The sequence below is a fragment of the Acinonyx jubatus genome, chromosome C2 (assembly GCF_027475565.1).
Source record: "Acinonyx jubatus isolate Ajub_Pintada_27869175 chromosome C2, VMU_Ajub_asm_v1.0, whole genome shotgun sequence".
NCBI lineage: Eukaryota > Metazoa > Chordata > Mammalia > Carnivora > Felidae > Acinonyx > Acinonyx jubatus.
In genome coordinates, this window is record NC_069384.1 from 40,062,692 (window position 1) to 40,083,890 (window position 21,199).

Genomic DNA, 21,199 nt, shown 5'->3' on the forward strand with positions numbered 1-21,199 from the left:
TCTACAATGCATAGAACAGCCCCCACAACAAAGAATTATCCTGCCCAAAATGGTACTAGTGCCTTGATTGAGAAACCTTGCTCTAGATCAATCTCGTCTGCAACTCTAACCTCACCACCTCCTCCTTGTATAAGCCACTCTGGCCTCTTCCTACACACCAAGCATTCTGCTTCTTCCTTGGAACCTCTAATGTTGTTTCTTCCTACAACACTCTTCTGTGGTCCATTCAAGTTCCTCAGATCTTTCTTTCAATACTACTTAGAGAAGCCTTTCTTGACAGCCTGTATAAAATAGCAACATTCTCTCCATCCCCCTCCTTTTGATATATTTTTCTCCATAGCAGGTCCTGGCACAGAATATAGTTTCTTACATGTTTACTGTCTACTTCCTCCAGCTAGAATGTCATCTACTTGCAACACTCCCAAAACCTCCTTAAAAGAAGGGACTTTGACATTTCTCTGAATCTTCAAATAGTAGCATAGTAGGCACTCTTTAATACTTAATGAAAAATGAAGAATTTTTATCTGTTGAGTCAATGATACCCCAAAACACACACTAGCAAATTAGCCATGCTCTGAATGCCTACACTACATTTACAGTATATTTTACAAGTGATATATAACTGTGATATTTTTAAAAGGTTAAATTTGCTCACGTGTATCTGAAGATATGTGTATTTCATCTACTAAGTGGCAATACTCTAATGAAATATTAACCAATCTAAAATATGCCTAAAATATGCAAGGAGATAGAGCCAAGGTGTTAAGTCTGATTCCTCATCGGGCTCGGTCTAGCAGAACATGTTTCCTTCGAGTGAATGCGAGTTGCTGCCAAACAGTAATAAACAGCTATTATATACTGAGTTCTTTCTAGGTGCCAGGCACCGCCCTTCACCCCTCCCCCCTCCCCCAACCCTTCGAGGTAGCTAACTCTACTAGGTCCGTTTCGAGATAGGAAACTGAGGGACGAAGAAGCCAAGAAGCGCGTCCGAGGTCACAGTTAGTGAATGGCGGAGTAAAACCCTGGTAACCTGACTTCCAGAATCCTCAACCTTAAAACTGCTCGCGATACAGCATCGCCTAAAACCAAGCCGGCGAGGACCGGAATGGAAGCAAGAGCCGATCGCAGATTGTTAGGAAATCAAGAGGACTTGACATAGGATAGGTGATTTTAACTATTCACAGTATAATGCGAAACAAAAGCGAATTATTTTAACACTGTACTATGTAAGTTAAGAATACCAACTACAGGTGCACCCAACTCAGAATTGACCGCAGAAGACGTTCAAGCGCTCCCGGGGGTCAGGCCCAGGGGCGGGCAGCAGGCTCCTCCATTGGCCGGCCCCGCGGCATCATGGGAGCTCGTCGTGCGCGGGGACCGCCACCCGCTTTCCACGCACCTGCACCTGCGCAGCCCTCCCAGCCGCTTTTTTGGAGGATGGACTCCTGAAGAGCTCAGGGCTTCTCTTTCTGCAACCAGATCCCTCAGGGAAGATCCCTGTTCTCCGTGCAAACGCGGTACTTCCCTAAAGTGAGATCCGTTGAAGTCCCCTCCGTCCTGTCCAGCCCGGAACGACAAGTCGGAACACCACATTTCCTGAACTGACCTTGTTGGCAATCACTTCCGCCCAGGCGTTTGGAACACCCGAGGCCCTTTGGCGGCGAACAACAGGCAAGGCACTTCCGGTGTATGTTGCCTAGGCGCCGGCCTGCTGGGCCTGAAGGGACGACGTTGCTGGGTCGTCCCCTCCCCCCCTATTTTTGGGGGCCGAGATGTCGGGGCTCAGCTACCCAGAGATGGAGGGCTGTCGTAACCTGCTCGGCCTACTAGACCACGATGATATCATGGCCCTGTGCGACACCATCACCAACCGCCTGGTGCAGCCTGAGGACCGCCAAGGTAAGTGCTGACTTCTCCGCGAGAGCGGACGCCCCTCCCGAGGCCTCATCCAGACCCCAGGTGGCGGGAGCCTGAGAATAGAGAAGGTGCGTGACCTCGCCCCGCGATGGGGCCCGGACCGGGCTGAGGCGGAACTCTTGAGAGTCTCAGCCACCGCCGCTGCTCCGCGGCAGGGGAACCTCCGCGCACCTTCAGGTGGCACTGACCCGCCAGCTCCCTGGGGGAGGTGATGGCACTGGAAACGGCGCAGCTTCCAGGTTTTATGTGTTGGGTGTTAGGGGCATATGCTTATTTTTTTCGAAAATTGAAGTGTACGTAAATAGTCGTTTTTTTTGTTTTTTTTTTTCAAAATTTCCGGGGAGCCAGGGTGTTTTCCATTTTGCGTCTCGATTCAGCTGGGGAGTGTTAGCTGGTGAGCCGAGGAGTCAGCTGCTGCTCATGTTTGTCTCTCCGAGCTTGCGGGAGGAGATCTTAAACACTTTCAGTTTCCTAGGTAAAACAGCTGCTGTAATAAAAGAGCAGATCGTTTGAATCCGTGTCTCTTTTTCGATCCAGTTTTTTTTTTTTTTCTGAGATGATTTTGAGCAATAGGAATACATTATTTTCAGAGCCAAACAAACATTTCGGTAGATTTGAGCGTTATTAATATTAAGCCTGATTTGTAACTACTCCACATAAAAATGTAATCAAGAAGCTTAAGTGTTTATTTCGCTTGGTATATCATCTGGAGAGCTTTATTTTAAATTTGCTGAATTTTACTTTAAAATGTGAAAATTCCAGACTGCTATGTTAGTATGACTTCAATATCTACAAAAGGTTGTGCTTTTTAAAACTGTGTTGCTCTGCTTTTAAGTCGGATTTACATTTCCATTTAAAGAAATCATTCACTTGAAACTTCGAACCATGAACATTAAAAGAAGAAATTCCTAAGACTTTAGATTGCACATAGTTTTAGACTTATATGTAGTTCTTCAGCATTTAAATATTTCACATGCTACTCACACCTAAACAGGGTGAGTGTGAATTTAAAATTGATAGATAAAAATGCTGGATTTAATTGATGGTGGGTCTAAAAGTAAATAAGGAAAAGAGATGTTAAATGATTTGAAAAGATACTTGTTAGAGAGGAAGAAAATAATTAGCATATGAAAAGATAACTTCTTTAAAAAGCAGTGAAATGAAAACCAAAAACAGTGTCTTTTCAGTCTACCATTGTGGCAAAAAAATGAAACGCGTAAATGTCATAAATGGTGGTCTTGCAGAGCAACTTTTTGACAGTTATTGGAGGAGTGTAAATTAGAACTTTGGAAAACAGGTTTAACAGTATCTCCAAAAATGGAAGATTTGCTTAATTCTGGGCTCATATTCTGGACCTGAGCTTCTCAAACTACTGTGCCTGTGACTCAGTCCCTCAGGGATCTTGTGAAAATGCAGACTCTGATTCAGTAGTTTTTGGATGGCCCCAGAAATTCAGCATTTGTGACAAGCTCCCAGATGATGCTCATGATGCTTGCCCCAAGTCTTATTTCTGCCACTTCTTGGAAGCATGATTGTTGATACCTCATATATCCTCAGCTTTCATTATTTGTAGAGTGAGGAGATTAAAAGTCATTGCATATCTAAAATACTGTAATTTTACCTATCTTAGAGATTATAAATGAATTTAGGTCCATTGGCCTTCTAAAAAAAAAATTTTTTTTCTCTGGCTCCATTTTTTTCTTAAACCATGTCACTTAAAAGAAAATGCAAAAATTTTACTATCTTATGAGAAGTGAAAGGAAGAGGCAAATAAGGTAGGGAAGTTTCAAACATAAAGAAATTTTTTAAATTTATTTATTTTCAACATTTATTTATTGTTGAGAGACAGAACCAGCAGGGGAAGGGAAGAAAGAGAGGGAGACACAGAATCTGAAGCAGGCTCCAGGCTCTGAGCTGTCAGCACAGAGCCCAAGGTGGGGCTCAAACCCACGAACCACAAGATCATGACCTGAGCTGAAGTCAGACGCTTAACTGACTGAGCCACCCAGGCGCCCCAAGAAAATTATTTTTAAAACCCCAAACTTGATAACCCACTTCCTGTTTTTTTTTTTTAAGTTTATTTATTTATTTTGAGAGAGAAAGAGTGTGAGCAGAGGAGGGGCAGGGAGAGAGGAGAGAATCCAACAGGCTCTGCGCTGTCAGCTTAGAGCCAGACATGGGGCTTGAACCCATGAACCTTGAGATCATGACCTGAGCTGAAACCCAAGAGTTAGATGCTTAACTGACTGACCCAGGCGCCCCCCACTTCTTGGTTTTGTTAAAATAACCATCTCATGCCAAAGCAATGCCATGACAAGAATTTATAAATATTATTTGATAGGGTTTCTGCTGACCTTGGATCGATTTACATGACTTAGGGTTTTCTACTAATTTTTATTATTTCCTTCCAGATGCCATTCGTGCAATATTAGTGTACAGTCAAAGTGTAGAAGAGCTTTTGAGGCGTAAGAAAGTCCACCGGGAAGTCATATTTAAGTACTTGGCAACACAGGGGGTTATTATACCTCCAGCTACTGAAAAACACAATCTTATTCAGCATGCAAAGGATTACTGGAAAAGGCAGTTACAGCCAAAATTGAAGGAAACACCAGAGCCAGTTAAGACAGAGGACATGAGACTCTTTCAACAGGTAAAATAGATCTTAGAGTTATAGCCTAAGTCATAGTTCTGTCTAAACTCTGTAGATAATCCTAGATCACTGGGAACATGGCTAATACTATTTTGTTTTTTATAATTTTAGCTTTACTCCATATCCTTTGCATCCTAGAGGAAGATAAGTAAAGCACCTAAAGAAAGGAAATATTTTTGACATTTAGTAATATACATAAAAGATTGTATTGATTTATGAGGGAAAAATGCTTTTATCACTTTATCAAATGAAGACTATTGGATTTGTAAAGAGAGTGGATAAACTGCAGTTTCCATTTAATTTTAATTTAGCTTCTGATTCTCTAATGTTTTTGTTCACTTTAAAAGAATGCTATTATAGCCCTTTCTCATTTTGAAGACTTTCTTTGATATTAAATTGATATTAGATTGTAAATTCCATGAGAAAAACTTAAATATTTTTTAAATTTGATTTTTTTTTTTTTAGCTAGGAAAAATCCTCTTGTAATAATTTCCTTCAGCTCACATTAGCTGTTTCTTTGTATCTCCACTGTATGTTTTAGATACTGTGTGAATATTTAAATGCTGATTGTATGAATGCTAGGTAATTTATAAAGTTTAAACTACAGACTTTGAATCAGTGAAGTTTTACAGTGAGAGGTATTTGCTTTCATATTAGGAAAGAATCTAAGCTTTTTTAATGTGCTTAGAAAGGATGCCAACTCTGAAATCATACGGATGTGACTTAAAAATAGGGTGTGCCATACGCTAGGTGTGAACTTCAGCAAGTAACTTGACCTTTCTGAGCCCTGTTTACTTTATCTATAAAGCCCACATATGATAGTTTCTATGTCACAAGGTTCATGAAGATAGAAGGAAATAGAATATAAGTGCCAAGCACAGAGCCTAATATATTCAATCAAAGATGCTCTGTCAATACAAGATCTCTTACCATCAAAATGAGTTACTATACTCTGGAACACAGATGAATAAAATCTAGCCTCTCAGGTATGTTTTTTGCAATAACATTTTCTTTGAAAAAAAGAGAAATAACAATATAAAATTAATCCCAATCCTAAAAAGTAATGTATTTCAATCATATTAGATTTGTCTGTTTAAAGATAGTGAAAATGCTCGTTTATTATCTACGATATTGTAGTAGTTTAAATGCAACAGCGTATGCATTTAAAGCATACAGTTTGAAGGTTTTGACAGACATTTGTGAAACCACTGCCACATATAAGAGAAAATGCGTACATAAATCATTATTGACTGTTCATGCTGATATTTTGAGAGGCTTTATTAACCTTAATTTCTTAGCTGAATTTTCATATGTTTAAGCTGGGAAATTGTAAAATGATTTTTCCCCGTTTTGGAAAAACACTTGACTTTTTGCATGATGGTTTCAGTGGGTTCACCTGTAGTTCGTTTAGCTTCTGCTGTACTCTGTATACTCAAACTTACCTCTAAAATGGGCCAGATAGAAAAAAATACGAGAACTAACCTTTGTTTTATTTTACACTTTATTTATTTTAATCAGCCGGAAAAAGAAGATAAGAAAGCTGAAAAAGTTGATTTTCGTCGATTAGGAGAAGAATTCTGTCACTGGTTCTTTGAACTTCTTAATTCTCAGAATCCTTTCCTGGGACCGCCTCAAGATGAATGGGGGCCACAGCACTTCTGGCACGATGTCAAGCTTAGGTTTTATTACAACACCTCTGAACAAAATGTGATAGACTACTGTGGAGCAGAAATTGTAAGCCTTCGTCTGCTGTCACTAGTGAAAGAAGAGTATCTTTTTCTCAGTCCCAATCTAGATGCCAGTGGACTGAAATGTGCTTCTTCTCCCCATGGTCTAGTTATGGTTGGAGTTGCTGGGACTGTCCACCGAGGGAACACTTGTTTGGGCATTTTTGAACAAATATTTGGACTCATACGCTGCCCTTTTGTGGAAAATACTTGGAAAATCAAATTTATCAACCTGAGAATTATTGGAGAGGGTTCTCTTGCTCCTGGAACATTAATGAAGCCAGCTATTACATTCGAACCTGGTGATCTAGAGAGCTTTTATAACGTAATTACTTCATGTGGTACCAACGAAATACAAGTTGATGTAAGGCAGGCATTGGATAATGGAACTGGAGACCAAGCTTTATGCAGTGGAGATGAGGCATTGTTGAACAAAAGAGAACTGAGTTTACCCAACCCTCTAAAGCATTGAGCACTGTATGTCAGTCTAAAAAATACAGAAACTCTTCCAAATATCACATCAGTAATGTTTAAGTGGTTTCAGATGGGAGGATTGACATATTTTAGTTGAAATATCTTTCTTGACTACAGACTAATATATTATGTGAATACTTGCCTCTTTCTACCTGAGTTGCAGCCAATGTTCTGAAAGCTTAATGCAGTTCATCAAATAAATCCCACTTTAGATGGTATAACTAACGGTGTGCCTTAGAAACCAGGTAATACTTTCATTTTACTTAGTATTCTAATATCTGTACTTTTCATATGAGAGAGATTTAATGTAAACTCAAAAGTTATCATTTTAGGAAACTTGAATAACATTCTCACGAAAAAGTCCAATAATTTAGCAGGTAGATAAAAAATTACTTTCCCTTTTTAAAATATGAGGAACATTTTTCAAAAGTTACCTATAGTAGTCCAAGCTGATCAAAGCCTTCAGCTAACAGTTTTATACAGCATTTATTGTAGTACCGTATAGAGGAAACATACTGTTGAAATTTTTAAAGAGGTGTGCCCAGTTCTTTTACTGTTTTCCTCTTGCTTGATCTTGGAAGAGGTGACAAAAACAGAAAACAGAAAACACACATACATAAATCTATAATGTGGGATATCTATTATATACATATATATACTCCCACATCATAAATTAAAATTATTAGGATTTTTCACCCCCAAATTGTTAATACAAGGTTTGAATTACAAGATTAAGTTGCCAGATTAATTACTTAGTTGCTTTAGGGCTTAAATTCTTCATCACCTGGCAACTATTTGCTGATCTTGGATTTAGTTAGTAATTTTAATTTACAAAATTTCCATATGGAAAAAATTGAGCTGGGCATTTTTGTGATGATGTGCTGTACATGGTAAATTTTTACCTTTAACTCTTCTGATGATCACCTAGGGTAATAAGAAATTTTGGAAGCAAGAGGAACAAACTCATCTTTTTTTTTTTTTTTTTTTTTAATGCCATGCCTTTATGAGGAGTACAAATTGATACGTCTTAAAATAAGAACTTAATAAAGGAGGCAAATCCCTGGTCTGCTCTAATAGTGTATTGTTTAAAGACAGGTTATGGTTTTCTCCTTTAAGTATAGAGTATCATTATAACATGTACTCAATAAATTTCCTAAGTAAAGGATAAAATTAAAAAATATTCCCATCTGTTTTCTTTGTGGCGTAATGTCAAGTACTGCAGAAATACTACTATAGATGCTCAGGATGGGCCGAAGTTGCCTCTAGCTACCTTCAGTATTTACTTTTTTGAATTCGTGTAATGCTCAAGTAAGGTTGCAGTCTCTGTATGTTCTTTTTTTTTTTTTTTTCCTGTATGTTCTTTTAATCAGTCTTGGAAATTTGAAATCTTCCTGACAGACTCTCTCACTTGAGGATGGGAATTATGATTTATTTTCTGTGAATCCCCACAGCTGGGCAACACAGTAGGACCTAATGTTTAACTGAATGGGTAAAGGAATGAGCAAGCCAAGCTTACATACTGTGTAGAAGACTTTTCTGCATCTAGATTTTGTCTTTGGTTCTTATCACTGGTGGTGTTTTGATCATTTCATCTGTTTGAATTTCATACATGGATACACTGAAACTTTGAGGATCCAAGCTAACTCAGATTTGGGGGAAATTTTAACCTTTTAAAATTTACTCAATTTAAAAGCCCAGGGGTCAGAATGGGATAAACTGAAAGGCCCTAACCATTATAGGTGAAGTGTATACTCTTCTGTTCAAAGAAAGAAGACCTGGAGATTCTTGAAATTTATTCATGAAGTTTAAAGTTTGGTCAGGTCTTGGAGAAAGTCCCAAAGCACAGTGCAGATTGAACTCTACTTTTGCTACCATCCATTTGTTTTGTTTATGTTAGGGAATGGCAGAGACCCCAGCTTTTGGTCTTTTTTGCTTCATTTCACCCTCAGCTGGAGTGTGAAAGTTGTTGGAGTGAAGTAGTAAAGAATACAACACTCTACACATATTTCATAGTAATTGAATAGTCAAGCCAGGGGGCCGCTGGGCTTTATTTACTGTAGACTGATTTGCCATAGCCTAATAATAGGGCATACGTCAAGTACCTGTTCTTGTTAATATAGCTTAAAGTAATTTACATTGGGATTTTTTATTAGTATCTAGAATGCCAAAAAAAAAAAAAATTACATGAGTCTTATTAACTAAAATACCAAATAATAGAAGCCATCTCTATTTTATGAAATTAACTTGTAAATGGCCAACATAAGAAATGTTCCTATATTTTCGGAAAGGTAGTATTCTTATGCTAAAGAAAGGCTAGTTACCCAGTGCCTGTAAGAAATTGTAATAGCACCAGAAAAAGATTTAAAGAATAGTGGCTTGGGGGGGGCCTGCGTGGCTCAGTTAAGCATCTGACTTTGGCTTAGGTCATGATATCACAATTCATAGGTTTGAGCCCCACATAGGGCTCTGTGTCTGCTCTGTGCCTCAGAGCCTGCTTCAGATTCTGTGTCTCCCTCTTTCTCTGCCCCTCTCTGCTTGTTCTTGCTCTGTCTCTCTCAAAGAAACATTTAAAAGTTTTTAAAGAAATGGTTTAATTAAAAACATAATCAGCAATATTGTGTTTTAACAAAACGGCTCTTATGGCTAGATGATAAAAGTGAATGAAAACTATACTTTAACGTTTTTATTAGCATCTGTATTCACAAATTTTCTTCACTAGTTCTTAATTTGGGCTGTGGCTAGTGGCCATCAAGTTTTGAAAAATGAGAGCTGTATGTTCTTTCTCCCCAGAAAAAGATGTGTTTGCATATATATCACAATTTTTGCATTATTTCAGTGAGTTTTTGGGTTTCCCCAAAGCACATCTGTGAATCCTATAGGGATCCTTATAACTTCAAGTTGAAATCCTGCTAATAATAGTTGTATTCTCTCAGGTTATTCTTGGATACTAAAATTATTTTTAGAAAATTTTGTGCCCTTTGCCAGAGTCCCTAAGCTGGAGGACTAAATCTTCCTTTTGAATGAAAGGATAATTTGTAGATTTTGTTTTTCAAAAAATGTCAGATATTAAGACAAAACCCACTGAATTACTGTCAATTGAAACAAAAATATTCAGAATTCGTTTTATTTTGGCAAGATAAATTTAATGAACATCAGAGAAATTGTGAGAGAAAAATGTGAAAAGTATTAAAAAAAATTCTCTAGATCTTTACAAAAAGTTGTCCTAAGATGTTTATTTAGTAATGATTGTATACTGCCAATTTTGATGAAGGATTTCAAAAATAGGATCATTTCCTCCAAAGGGCTTGTATATGTGGTCTCACCTTAACACCATTCCCTCTCACCTCCCCTCACCCCACCCTATTTATAATCTTCGTATATACTCACTTTGAATGCAGATAGCACAACTGCAAGTGCTGGGAAATAAGACTTTCTGCATTTGGGTTCTCTTCAGGTTTATTTGGCATATATTTATGGAGCATCTACAATTTATAAATCCCTGAATCAAGCAAAAGATAAAATAATAATAGATTACTTATTTAAACTTTGCATGTTAAATTTCGGTTTCTTGGTTTAAATATCGTTTTTTTCCCCATTTTTTAAGTTTATTTATTTTGAGACAGAGCGTGTGAACAGGGGAGGGGCAGAGAGAGAGGGAGAGAATCCCAAGCAGGCTCTGTGCTGCCAGTGCAGAGCCTGACATGGGGCTCAAATTCACAAACGGTGAGATCATGACCTAAACTGAAACCAAGAGTTGGACGCTTAACCCATTGAGCCACCCATGTGCCCCTCTGGGTTTAAATATCTTAAGGTGAGAACTACTTGAGGCCCTTTTCAGAAGGGTGTGGTTATATCCTTTTGTATGGTTCAGGAAAAAACACTTAGCTTAAATTTTAGCTCTGTGGCCCTAGCTATATCATATTGATTATATCAACACAGAATATAGGATATTTTGACAGACCACTTAGGGTTGGAAGAAAAATATTTAAAATGCACTGAATCTTTTTAGCTTTATTTTTTTCTAGTTTGAACCTTTCCAGTAGTCCTTCAGTAAAACAATATTAAAATGGAGTATTAGGGGCACCTGGGTGGCTCAGTCTGTTGAGTGTCCGACTCTTGATCTCAGCTCACATCATCATCTCACAGTTCATGAAATCAAGTCCCGTGTCAGGCTCTCTGCTGATGGCGTGGAGCTTGTTTGGGATTCTCTCTCTCCCTCTCTGCCCCTATCCCACTCGCTTTCAAAAGTAAAGTTAATAAAATGAAGTATTATATTTACTGTGAGATATAATGTAACCCCCAAACACTAAACCATAAACTCCAGAGTCATGTTAGTCATGGAATGATCTATTTCAGCTGCTGCTGTAGAATTTCTTTACATAGATATTGACTTAATAATTTATTTCTTTGCTTTAATATTTTTTACATATTTATAACATTAAAATTTCCTTAACGTGCAGCTTTTGTCCTCCCTTCCATGCTCAGATTTTCAGTAGTGTTGCATTACCTCCAAAATAAAGTCCAGATTTTATAATTTGGTTCTTATCACCATCTACGTTTGTTTTCACTCATTTTTCATGGATTGGTCCAGCCAACAGATGCTATTAAGTAGTCTTAGTATTTGTCCTGTATTTACTTAGCCCTTTGCTTTTATTGGCAAGTAGACAGTACTTAGAGTAGTTTGACGTAGGATTTTTCAACTGCACGAAGGCATGAAATTAAAATGTATTCAGTAAAAATGATACTTTTTTTTTTAAGTTTTATTTAATCTCTTCATCCCATGTGGGGCTTGAACTCACAACCCAAAGATCAAGAGTCGCATGCTCCTTTGATTGAGCCAGCCAAGCACCCCAGTAGAAACCGTACTTTGAAGTTTGAATTTTGTTCTTCTCACAGGCTGGAGATATGGGGGACAATAGGTGCTGGGTGGCGGCAGGGAACTGCACTTCCAGTTAGCCATGCAATCACAAGGGTAAGCAACCAATATACTTCAAATCATTCTGTATCCGTATGGTCATTGTTTTTTATGTTCATAGAGTATCCAATAAATTACATGAGATACTCACCACCTTATCATAAAATAGGCTTTGTGGTAGATGATTTTGCCCTACTGTAGGCTAATATAAGCATTCTGAGCCCATTTAAGTTAGGCTAGGCAAAGATAAGATGTTTAGTAGTTCCTAACCTATTAAATACATTTGAACTTAATGGTATATTCAACTTATATTATGTTTCTTGGGCCATAACCTCATCGTAAGTTGAGGTAGGTCTGTATACAAAATACTTGGGAGTTTAATTTTTTTGTTGTTGCAGTCTGATAATATAGAATTAAAAGGGCTATGATTGGAATAATTTAAAAATTGGAAGTTTCTTAAGCATTTTTTCTCTTTAGGTGTTTTGTATACATTATCTAGAATAATTTTTCTCTAGCATTTTGCATGATTGCTTAATTTTTATCTTTGAGGATTTGTCTTAAATGTTTTCTTCTAAGTGGGCCCTATTGTTAATATTTATCAGAGCACCTTGTTTATTTCAGTCTTAGCACTTTAAATATTAATTTACTAACTTGTTAATCTCCCCAGCTGGGTTTTAAACTGAGAGCAGGGACTGTAGCTGTTTGACTTTAATTTTATTTCCATTGCTTTGCACAGAGATGGGGTATTCAATTGATATTTATTAAAGATATAAAGGAAAAAGTGATACTTTCTCAGAGCCTCATGTATTCCTGGTCCTTTGCCTGTCTGCTAACGACAATGCCTAACATATGTATTAGGTGCTCAGTAAATATTTGTTTACTAGGTTATCTTTCTGAATAATGGTATGTGAACTCTAATACAATCAATAATACTCTGTTAGATAGGATTATTAAAGTTCTATGTGCTTTTGTAAAAGATGAAACAGAGGCCCCAAAAGTTAAGTAATGTCCATAGTTCTGTTGTGGGTTCCCCCCCCCCCCCCCCGGCATGTGTGTGTGTGTGTGTGTATAATTTTTAAACTACAAAGTCTGTGCTTTTTCTTGCACTTTATTTCTAGTCTGACTATTGCTACTACCTTATTTTGAAAGAATTTAAACTCTAAATCTCAATTTCTTCACATGTAAAAATGAACAGTTAGATTAGATGTATCTAAACTGCTATTTTGAAGTTACATGGTTTTGTGAATGTATGCCTTCCTAGCAACTAAATAATATTACTTTTAAAGGAATTTGTAGTTCATTGAAGTTGGAGAAATTCTTTATTTTTCTTGCTCATAAATCTTTCTGAGAAAACACTTTCTATTTTTTCCTAACAAATACACATTTATAAGTATATGTGTATTGTGGGTGTATTTCTATTTACAGAGGGAAAAACAAAAGGATGAAAGTATTACACATCATATCTAGAATAGAAAAGGAAAAAAGTATGAAGCCTTTAAAATAGTTTCCTATTTTCTAATCACTAGAAATGCTGAGGTTGTTTGAACTACTGTTGTGTGAATCTTTTTTGCTGTTACATATGTTCAAAATATATTTTCATGTTTTAGTTGAAAAGTGCAAAGTGGTTGACAGAAGACCAAATTATAGACTCCCAATAACCTCTAGTAGAAACGTGGATGTTGATAAAATAATCAAATACTATATAGATGATTCCTTCAAAGAGACTGAGTAATAGGAATTGGCAAACATGTAAGAGTGACATTGGAGAGGAGTGGCAGATTTGGGATAGGATTTTTCTGTAGGAAGCATGGCCCTGGAGGGGTGCTGCTCAGAATGTTATTAAAAGTTATTCTAGGAAGTTTAATGGAAAATATTGTTGAGCAAAGACAGGAGGTTTTACTGTATGGACTGTGCTGATTGGAGTAGTTAGTATGGGGTTACAATAGAATGAGCTTAGAGTACAGAAACAAGATAGCAATAGAAAAGGTAAGCATGTCAGGAACTTTAATTCTGGAACTCGTAGTAGAACAATCATAAAATTGAACTCATAGGAACTAAGAGAATTGCAGAGTAAGTCATAATTTGAATTCTACAAGCAGCCTTCAGCTAGAGCAAGAGTTTAGGACTGAGAAAAAAGTTGATTTTAAATAATGTATCAGTGTTTTTTTTTTTTTTTTCTCTTAAACAGTCTTCTTTCAATTTGGTAAACCATTTATCAAGCACTTACTATGTACCAGGTATCTTAACAGAAGACACTTGGTACTTAAGTATTTGTTCTAGTTTCTTACACTTTTATTACTTTGTTTAACTCACATTGAGTAACGTTTAGTGTTTAATAAAAGAATTTATTTTACTGAAAATTGCTTTCTCTGCTCTCTCATTGATCCCTTCTTATTACTGTAACCATTGTCATCTTTTGGTGCTTACTCTGAATTGTAGGTGAAGCCCTGACCTTTGGATTAGAGCAATGCCGCTAAAACGATGGTGATCCTCAGTGACTAGTTGGCAGTTTCAGAGAGACAAAAAAGCACTGAGACATTTTTTTTTTCCATATAACACCGATTTTGGAAATTTTATGCACATAACTCACATGTTTACCAAGTTTTCTAGGTAAATTAAAATCTTAGTTTTAATAGTGTTATGTTAGTGTGCAATCATTAGATGCCTATGTGATGACAAGAACTGTGTTGGTCAGTTTATCACAACCAGCATGAAGTCAACCGTGTTTATTTTCCCTGCTGTACTTCTCTATTAATTTTAATGCTGGCTAAATTTGCATTTTATGGTTTATACTCTTATCCCCAGTTCACAAAATGATTCATTGAAAAGTGATCAAAATCATAACAAATACTATCATGTCATCATGTGAATGCAGAATTAGAATCTATGTGCTGTGCAAGAGATTCTGTGAGTATGATGTTTTTAAAACTTCAGCTGAATCATATAAGGAAGGATGGTGATGAATATCTGAACTTTTGACCGGTAGTCCATTCACCACTGGTTAAGAGCGCATGGCCTGTCAGATATTCACATGTCGCCATCAACGGCTGCACCTCATTTTTGAAGCACATTGATTTCTCTGGTAAATGAATTTGGGTAATTCTATTTTTCTGACCAAGTGTAAAATAATACATCCCAGTTTAAAATTTATCCCGCAAAATGAAGAATTCAGAATTATAGAAGTATCATTCAGAGTTGCATCTCTTAAAATGAAACCAAGTTTCTTTCTCAGACACCTGGCACAGCTCACTCGGTGCTTGGTGGCAGGAAGCCACCTCACTCTGGGTTGTCACCAGAGTTCCTCCCTTAGTAGGGCCCTGCCTTAGATCTGTCACTTAGACACTAAACCATGTTTTAACATCTTGTCTTTTTTGTTTGTTTGTTTGTTTGTTTTTGAGAGACAGAGAGAGAGAGAGAGAGAGAGAGAGAGAGAGAGAGAGAGATTGAGCACAAGCAGGGGAGGGGCAGAGAGAGAGGGAGACACAGAATCTGAAGCAGGCTCCAGGCTCTGAGCTGTCAGCACAGAGCCCTGTGCGGGGCTGGAACTCACAGACTGCAAGATCATGACCTGAGCTGAAGTCAGGCTTAACCGACTGAGCCACCCAGGCACCCCTAACGTCTCTTGCCTTAATGATTATGTCCGTTTTTAAATTTGTTTTCTGAATCACGTTGTCGGATATTACCCTCAGGAATAATGCACACCACCCTCTGAAAACCATAAAGCAAACCTTACACGTGGGTCTAAACTTAAAAGACTCAGTTCAAATATCAAATCTGTAACAGAAAGTAATAATTTAAAAACAGGCATCGTTGCCGAGTAGCCCGTAAAAACAGCCTCAACATTTAATAGATATCATCAGAGATTACAAAACAAGCTAGTGGAAAAGTTCTGTTAGAAAGAAAACTAGCATTCAGTGACCAACGACATAGAAGAACAATTACTGTCATGTATTCCAGAGGATATTTTGCAGACAGAACCACTGATGTGCAGTGTCTGAATCATTTGGCATTATGTGTATTATATATGAGTGAGAAGTCCCTAGCAACTGGTTGTTCTATTCATCCCTGAAAACCCATGAGTATAGAAAACAAGATTACACTGGGAAATAAGTTTTGGTGAGGACTAGACAAGGATGCCTCACAATCTTTAACGACGGAGTGTATACCAGCTATTTGGACAGCAGGGAAGGTGGTTGTTAGGTAAATAAAAGGGTTATTTAAAAAGCCAATTAGCTCATCCCTTTCTTAACAGAGCAGTTATCAATAATAAACCGTCAATATGTTAGTTAAGTGTTGAAGGGAGTATAAAATACAGTCAGATTTTATCACGAGACTATACTGGTTTTGATAATGCTGTATGAAAAACTGAGCAGAAAGTTGCAGAAGTTTTTTCCTCTGATACTTCCTACTTGGAGGAAAGGTATTCTGAGGTTTTGAGATAAGAGAAACTAGGGGTGCCTGGGTGGCTCAGTCCCTTAAGTGTCCAACTTCTGCTCAGGTCATGATCTCACAGTTGGTGAGTTTAAGCCCCTTCTCAGCTCTGTGCTGACAGCTGTGAGCCTGGAGCCTGCTTCCAATTCTGGGTCTCCCTCTGTCTTTCTCAAAAATAAACAAACCTTTAAAAAAAAAAATTAAAAAAAAAACTAAAACATTTCTCTGAGACATTGTTAACATCATAAAGGGCATTTCTTTGACTTTAGGTACCTTGCTTAAGTGGCATATCAGCCAGTCTATCCATTGTCTTGAAGAGACATCTCTGTAGATTAATAATGTGAATTGTAATGGCAAGATCAGGTTGTGTTAGGATTGCACAATTTGTGCAAATGGCTCAGTTCTTCGGAGCTTAATCTCCATCCCCACCCCAATGTTATTTTCTTGGCTTACTACAGAAACATAATATGTTTGGAGGCATAATTAAAACCACACCCATATACTGCAACATAACATGAAAGGATACTTTCTGGAGCTGAATGCAAAGGACAGGTTGGAAACCCCTTTAACATTGTCGGAGGTAAATTTTTCTTCTGGTGACTCTAGGTAAGAAGATTATTGTGATAGAATGTATATGACTAAAAAAGAATTTTATGTGTGGATCAAGAAGAAAAACCAGAAGTTTTGTAAATTACATACCTATTTTTAGAATACTAGAATAGTGACAAGCTTCCTCTTTCTCTGTGACCATAAGAATGTAGAACAGAATTGTGGGAAAAAAATAAAACTGCTAGAATATAGATCATTCTTAACAGAGGTTTAACAATTTGTACACTAAAAGTTTGTGCTGATCGGACTTTATTCTGTTTTTTTTTATTATTTATTTACCTTTAAATTAATTTTGAGAGAGAGTGAGCATGCAAGTGGGGTAGGGGCAGAGAGAAAGGAGAGTGAGAGCCTCAAGCAGTCTGTGCACTGTCAGCACAGAGCTGGATGTGGGGCTTCAACTCACAGATCATGAGATCATGACCTTAGAGTCCCATGCTTAACTGACTGAGCCACCCAGGCTCCTCAGTGGTTGATTTTTGTTTTTTGTTTGTTTGTTTGTTTTGTTTTTTTCTTTTGTAAAGCAGTAATCACCTTTTCACCCAGGGAATTTAACTGAAATCATCACCTTACTTTTTTTTTATCAACCATTCAATGCCGTTATTTTCTGTCCTTCCGTAGTCCCTGTACTCTGGTAATTTGTTAGAGATCATTTCATTATTTCCTTTTACCTTCTACCCAAATAAGACTGAGTTTGAAACTTTTTTGGTACTGGAGTGAAAAAACTTGAAACTTTCTTTTGTTCACATTCTATGAATTACAGTTTCATTTTCTTTTTTTCACTAAAACTTTTTTTTATGTTTGTTTATTTTGAGAGGCAGAGACAGGGTGCAAGCAGGGGAGGGGCAGAGAGAGAGGGAGAGAGAGAATCCCAAGCAGGCTCTGTGCTGTCAGCATAGAGCCCGACATGGGGCTCCATCTCACAACTGTGAGATCGTTACCTGAGCTGAAATCAAGGGTCCAACACAACCGATGGAACCACACAAGTGCCCCTGCTAAGCTTTCTTTAAAATTATTTGGTTTCAATAAAATTAAAGAAAAACCGAATCAAGTTTTTATCTGGTCATTCGGTAAAAATCACGTTGGCAATAAATCACTATCTGATTTTTTTTTCCTTTTGATGTAAAATTTATATACATTAAAATGTACAAATCTTACATAGGAATATGTTCAAAATATTGGCTGATATAATTTCATTTCTCACTACTTAATATATTCATGATTTCTCATGCTTATATACAAAAAATAAAAATAAAAAAATAGAATTGAGCGCAGACGCTGACCTCTACAAGCAGTAAACCTATCTCATTAAGTTATGTGTCTCCAGTAAAATGTGTGAACTAGTTGTTTGATCAATTTCATAATACTAAAAATTGTGACAATTCAATCTAATAGAAATGTTAGGACTTAAAACATCATAGGGAAATTTTAAAACATTTATGATCATATTTTTGTTGCCTAGAAGTGTACAGTGATCAAAAAGTCTTTTAAGCAGTACATCCCATTGGGATAAATTTTTGTGAGACAATTGGAATAAAAGTACAAACTAAAAAAAAAAAAGTACAAACTAGAGGAGTACAAGTAAAACCTCTAACTATAAACAGGAGCTTGTTTGTAAATATGTAAATAGATATTGGTGGGTATAGAATTCTATGAAGTTGGATACATTTTGAAGAATTTAACATTTTATTTAAAATAATGGCGATTGCTTCGTTTCAACTATTTAATAACATAGTAAAATATTTCAGTTGTTGACTCAGCATTTGGGAAGGGTTAATGTTTGTGAACATTCTTTTAGGGAATATGCAAGCAAATACGTTTAAAAAGCAGGACTTTATATCATCTAACTTGGCCTTCAGTTCCATGACCCAGATAGATGTTTGGGAGGAAAATCACTTTTTATTTGTGCTTTAGATATGTACTAACATTTTCTACAATAAATATTAGGACAAAGTCTGAGTACTGTATAGAATATTTAAAATCAAGGGGTCCCTGGGTGGCTCAGTTGGTTAAGCATCGACTCTTGATTTTGGCTCAGGTCATGATCTCACAGTTTGTGGGATCGAGCCCTGATGTCAACAAGGAGCTTGCTTGGGATTCTCCCTCTCTCCCTCCCTCTCTCCCTCCCTCTCTGCCCCTCCTATACTTACTTGCCTGCACACATTCTTTCTCTCTCTGTCTCTCTTTCTCTCAATAAATAAACATTAAAAAAAAAAAAGTATTTCAAAGCAAAACCATATACAAAAAATCAAAACAAAACTCCTAAGAGAAATTTTTTTCTTTTTCTGATTAGAATTGAAATGTTCTGTGTTTATCTCATTGTAAGATTCCATTGGTTATAGGCTGCAGCATTGATTCAATTACCTTTTTGGTGCTAAAAATTAGCATCACTCTCAATGGATGTAGAGAGGTAAGAAAACCAATGTCAGAAATGTTAAAATAAGAGTATGTGTGTCTGTGTGTGTGTGGGTGGCGGAAGAGGAAGAGGAAGTGTTTCAAGATTAAAGAAATAAGCGGCATACACACAACAGGTTGTCAAATAGGTTTAAATGTTTTATTTTTATGTGGCAATGTTTAACGTGATGTGAGTAACCTTTGTCAATGTTAATATGATTAGTGAAAGCACACAACAATTGCTGAGTATTATTGGCATGATGTCATGCTGGGCACTGAGGTTACACAGAAGTATAGAATATGGCCATTTTTTTTTTTTTTATGTGAAGAAAATTTAAGAGAAGACAGCACAGTTTATTCTAACAATATGGAAACATTCATGGATCACAGAACAGATTGAACTGTAAACGAAGAGCAGGACTTAGACCCATGTAAAACAGAGAGCTGGTTTTGCTCTATAAGGCAGAGTTGAGTAGTTGTGACAGAGACCATATGGTTTGTGAAGGGGTTCAGAACAAGCCACCCTGGAATGTGCCACGTTAGCATGTAGATTCCATTGAGCTGAAGTGAACCAAGGCCCAAAAGACTCAGGAAGAGATTTTAAGTTCCTCTTAACACCTGAAGGAACTTAGAAGTGATGTAGGCATGCCAGGTCTGGAGACCCAAAGGGGGCCCCACGGGACCAGCCAAGAGGGTCCTGGGCTATATGCAAGATAGAAATCAAATGCAAGCTAGCAGGAAGTGAGACCAAAGTTTATTTAATGTATAGAGAGAGTGCAGATACAGATAGAGTGTCTGGGAGAATCAGAAAGGAAAGGAGAGAGAGGCTTGTCTTTGCTTGGAGCCTGGGTTTTTCACTGAGGATAATGGTCTGGTGTACATGTCCTGTCAGGTATCCAGAAACCAGTCAGAACAAGGACAAGTGTCCAGGTGTCCTTCGTAAGTCACCAGTTCCTTGGAGCCAGGGGTCTTGGTGTTGAGATGTCTAGCACTGCTGGTCTGGCATACCCACAGGGTGGCCTCCTCCGGTCGTTCTCGCCCGGTTCTTCCTTAGATGTTATCTAGTATGCTGGAAGCCTCTAAAGAAATCGTGAACCCCTTGACTCTCACAAGTAAGACATAACTACAAGGCGTGTGTAAGGTGGGAGTGCAGGTCCAAGGAGAAAAGAAGCAGGAAAAGGAGCAAAAAAACAGATTTGTATGGAGTCCTTCAAATCTCAGGAGCCCTCGCTACCTCATGAGTCCTGGTCCCGGAAGAGAACTATCACTAGAGTTAACTACAAAGAATCTGGGCTAGGTGTGGTAACCTGGGTGTGTGTGGGGGGGTGGGGGGGGGTGGGGGGGAAGCTCTGCAGGGTCTGGCGATCAGCTTCCTCTCTGTGTCCCATTGTCTCTGTCTAGCAGGGCAGACAGTTGGTTACCAAACATTTGCTCTTCCCCTTTGAAGTTTTAGGGACATCTACCTACTGCTCCTAAGCTCAGGATGGCATATAAGCCTCAATTGCCTGACTGCCTGTGGGCCTTCTACTCTTATGGCGCTCTCATATATACGTAATTCAATTTGCTTTTCTCCTGTTTATCTATTTCATTTGATTAATAGACCAGCCAAAAGTACCCAGAAAGAAAGAAGGGAAGAGTTTTCCTCCTCTATACTTGCAAAGCCTAAAATATTTGTTACCCAATCTTTAACACAAAATGTGTGCCTGTCTCTGAGGTAAAGGAGCGGCTTTACAGGCAGGACTGCTGATGTCTACAAAGGCTCAGTGCTGGGAGTGCAGGGTGATGAAGTAGAAGTAGTAGAAAGTAAGCAGAGGTGGGATAGGGCCAGTTTGAGAGCTTTTACATTAGCCACTGAGATGCCACAGCCGTCTTCTGAGCCAGGGAGTAATTGTTAGAGTGCTCTCTAGAAAGGTTAATTTGGGAGACATTAGTAAAATAGATTAGAATACAGTATCCATAACTCAGGTAGAGAAGCAAGTTAGAAGATGATAGCAATGGTAAATATACGACGCAACATGCATCTAGTTCAGCAATGATTTAGGAATGAAAAGAAAAAAACACCGACTCTAATATTTATTAATAATT

The 21,199-nt window shown here is 37.7% G+C and overlaps 1 protein-coding gene and 1 long non-coding RNA gene across 7 annotated transcripts in view; one reads left to right on the forward strand and one right to left on the reverse strand.

Annotated features, from left to right (window-relative positions):
• Positions 1-1,634, reverse strand: part of LOC106969432 (uncharacterized) — a 22,341-nt gene extending 20,707 nt beyond the window's left edge. Inside the window, exon 1 of one of the 5 annotated variants that reach the window (XR_001429341.3) lies at positions 1,400-1,634. This is a non-coding gene — a long non-coding RNA (uncharacterized LOC106969432). Of the gene's footprint in view, positions 1-1,261; positions 1,368-1,399 lie in introns of those variants that run through there. The other 4 variants (XR_008297606.1, XR_001429342.3, XR_008297605.1 and 1 more) reach the window with 4 other exon arrangements.
• Positions 1,635-14,043, forward strand: CC2H3orf38 (chromosome C2 C3orf38 homolog). 2 transcript variants are annotated; one of them, XR_001429340.3, is made up of 4 exons: positions 1,635-1,899; positions 4,329-4,567; positions 6,086-7,013; positions 11,665-14,043. XR_001429340.3 is itself a non-coding variant. In XM_015065957.3 (3 exons), the coding sequence occupies exons 1-3, from the start codon at positions 1,773-1,775 to the stop codon at positions 6,764-6,766; spliced, it is 1,047 nt and encodes a 348-aa protein (XP_014921443.1). In that variant the 5' UTR covers positions 1,635-1,772; the 3' UTR covers positions 6,767-12,468. The 2 variants fall into 2 exon arrangements, 1 of the variants encoding a protein (XP_014921443.1); XM_015065957.3 differs by having other exon boundaries at positions 6,086-12,468.
• The last annotated feature ends 7,156 nt before the right edge of the window (positions 14,044-21,199 follow it).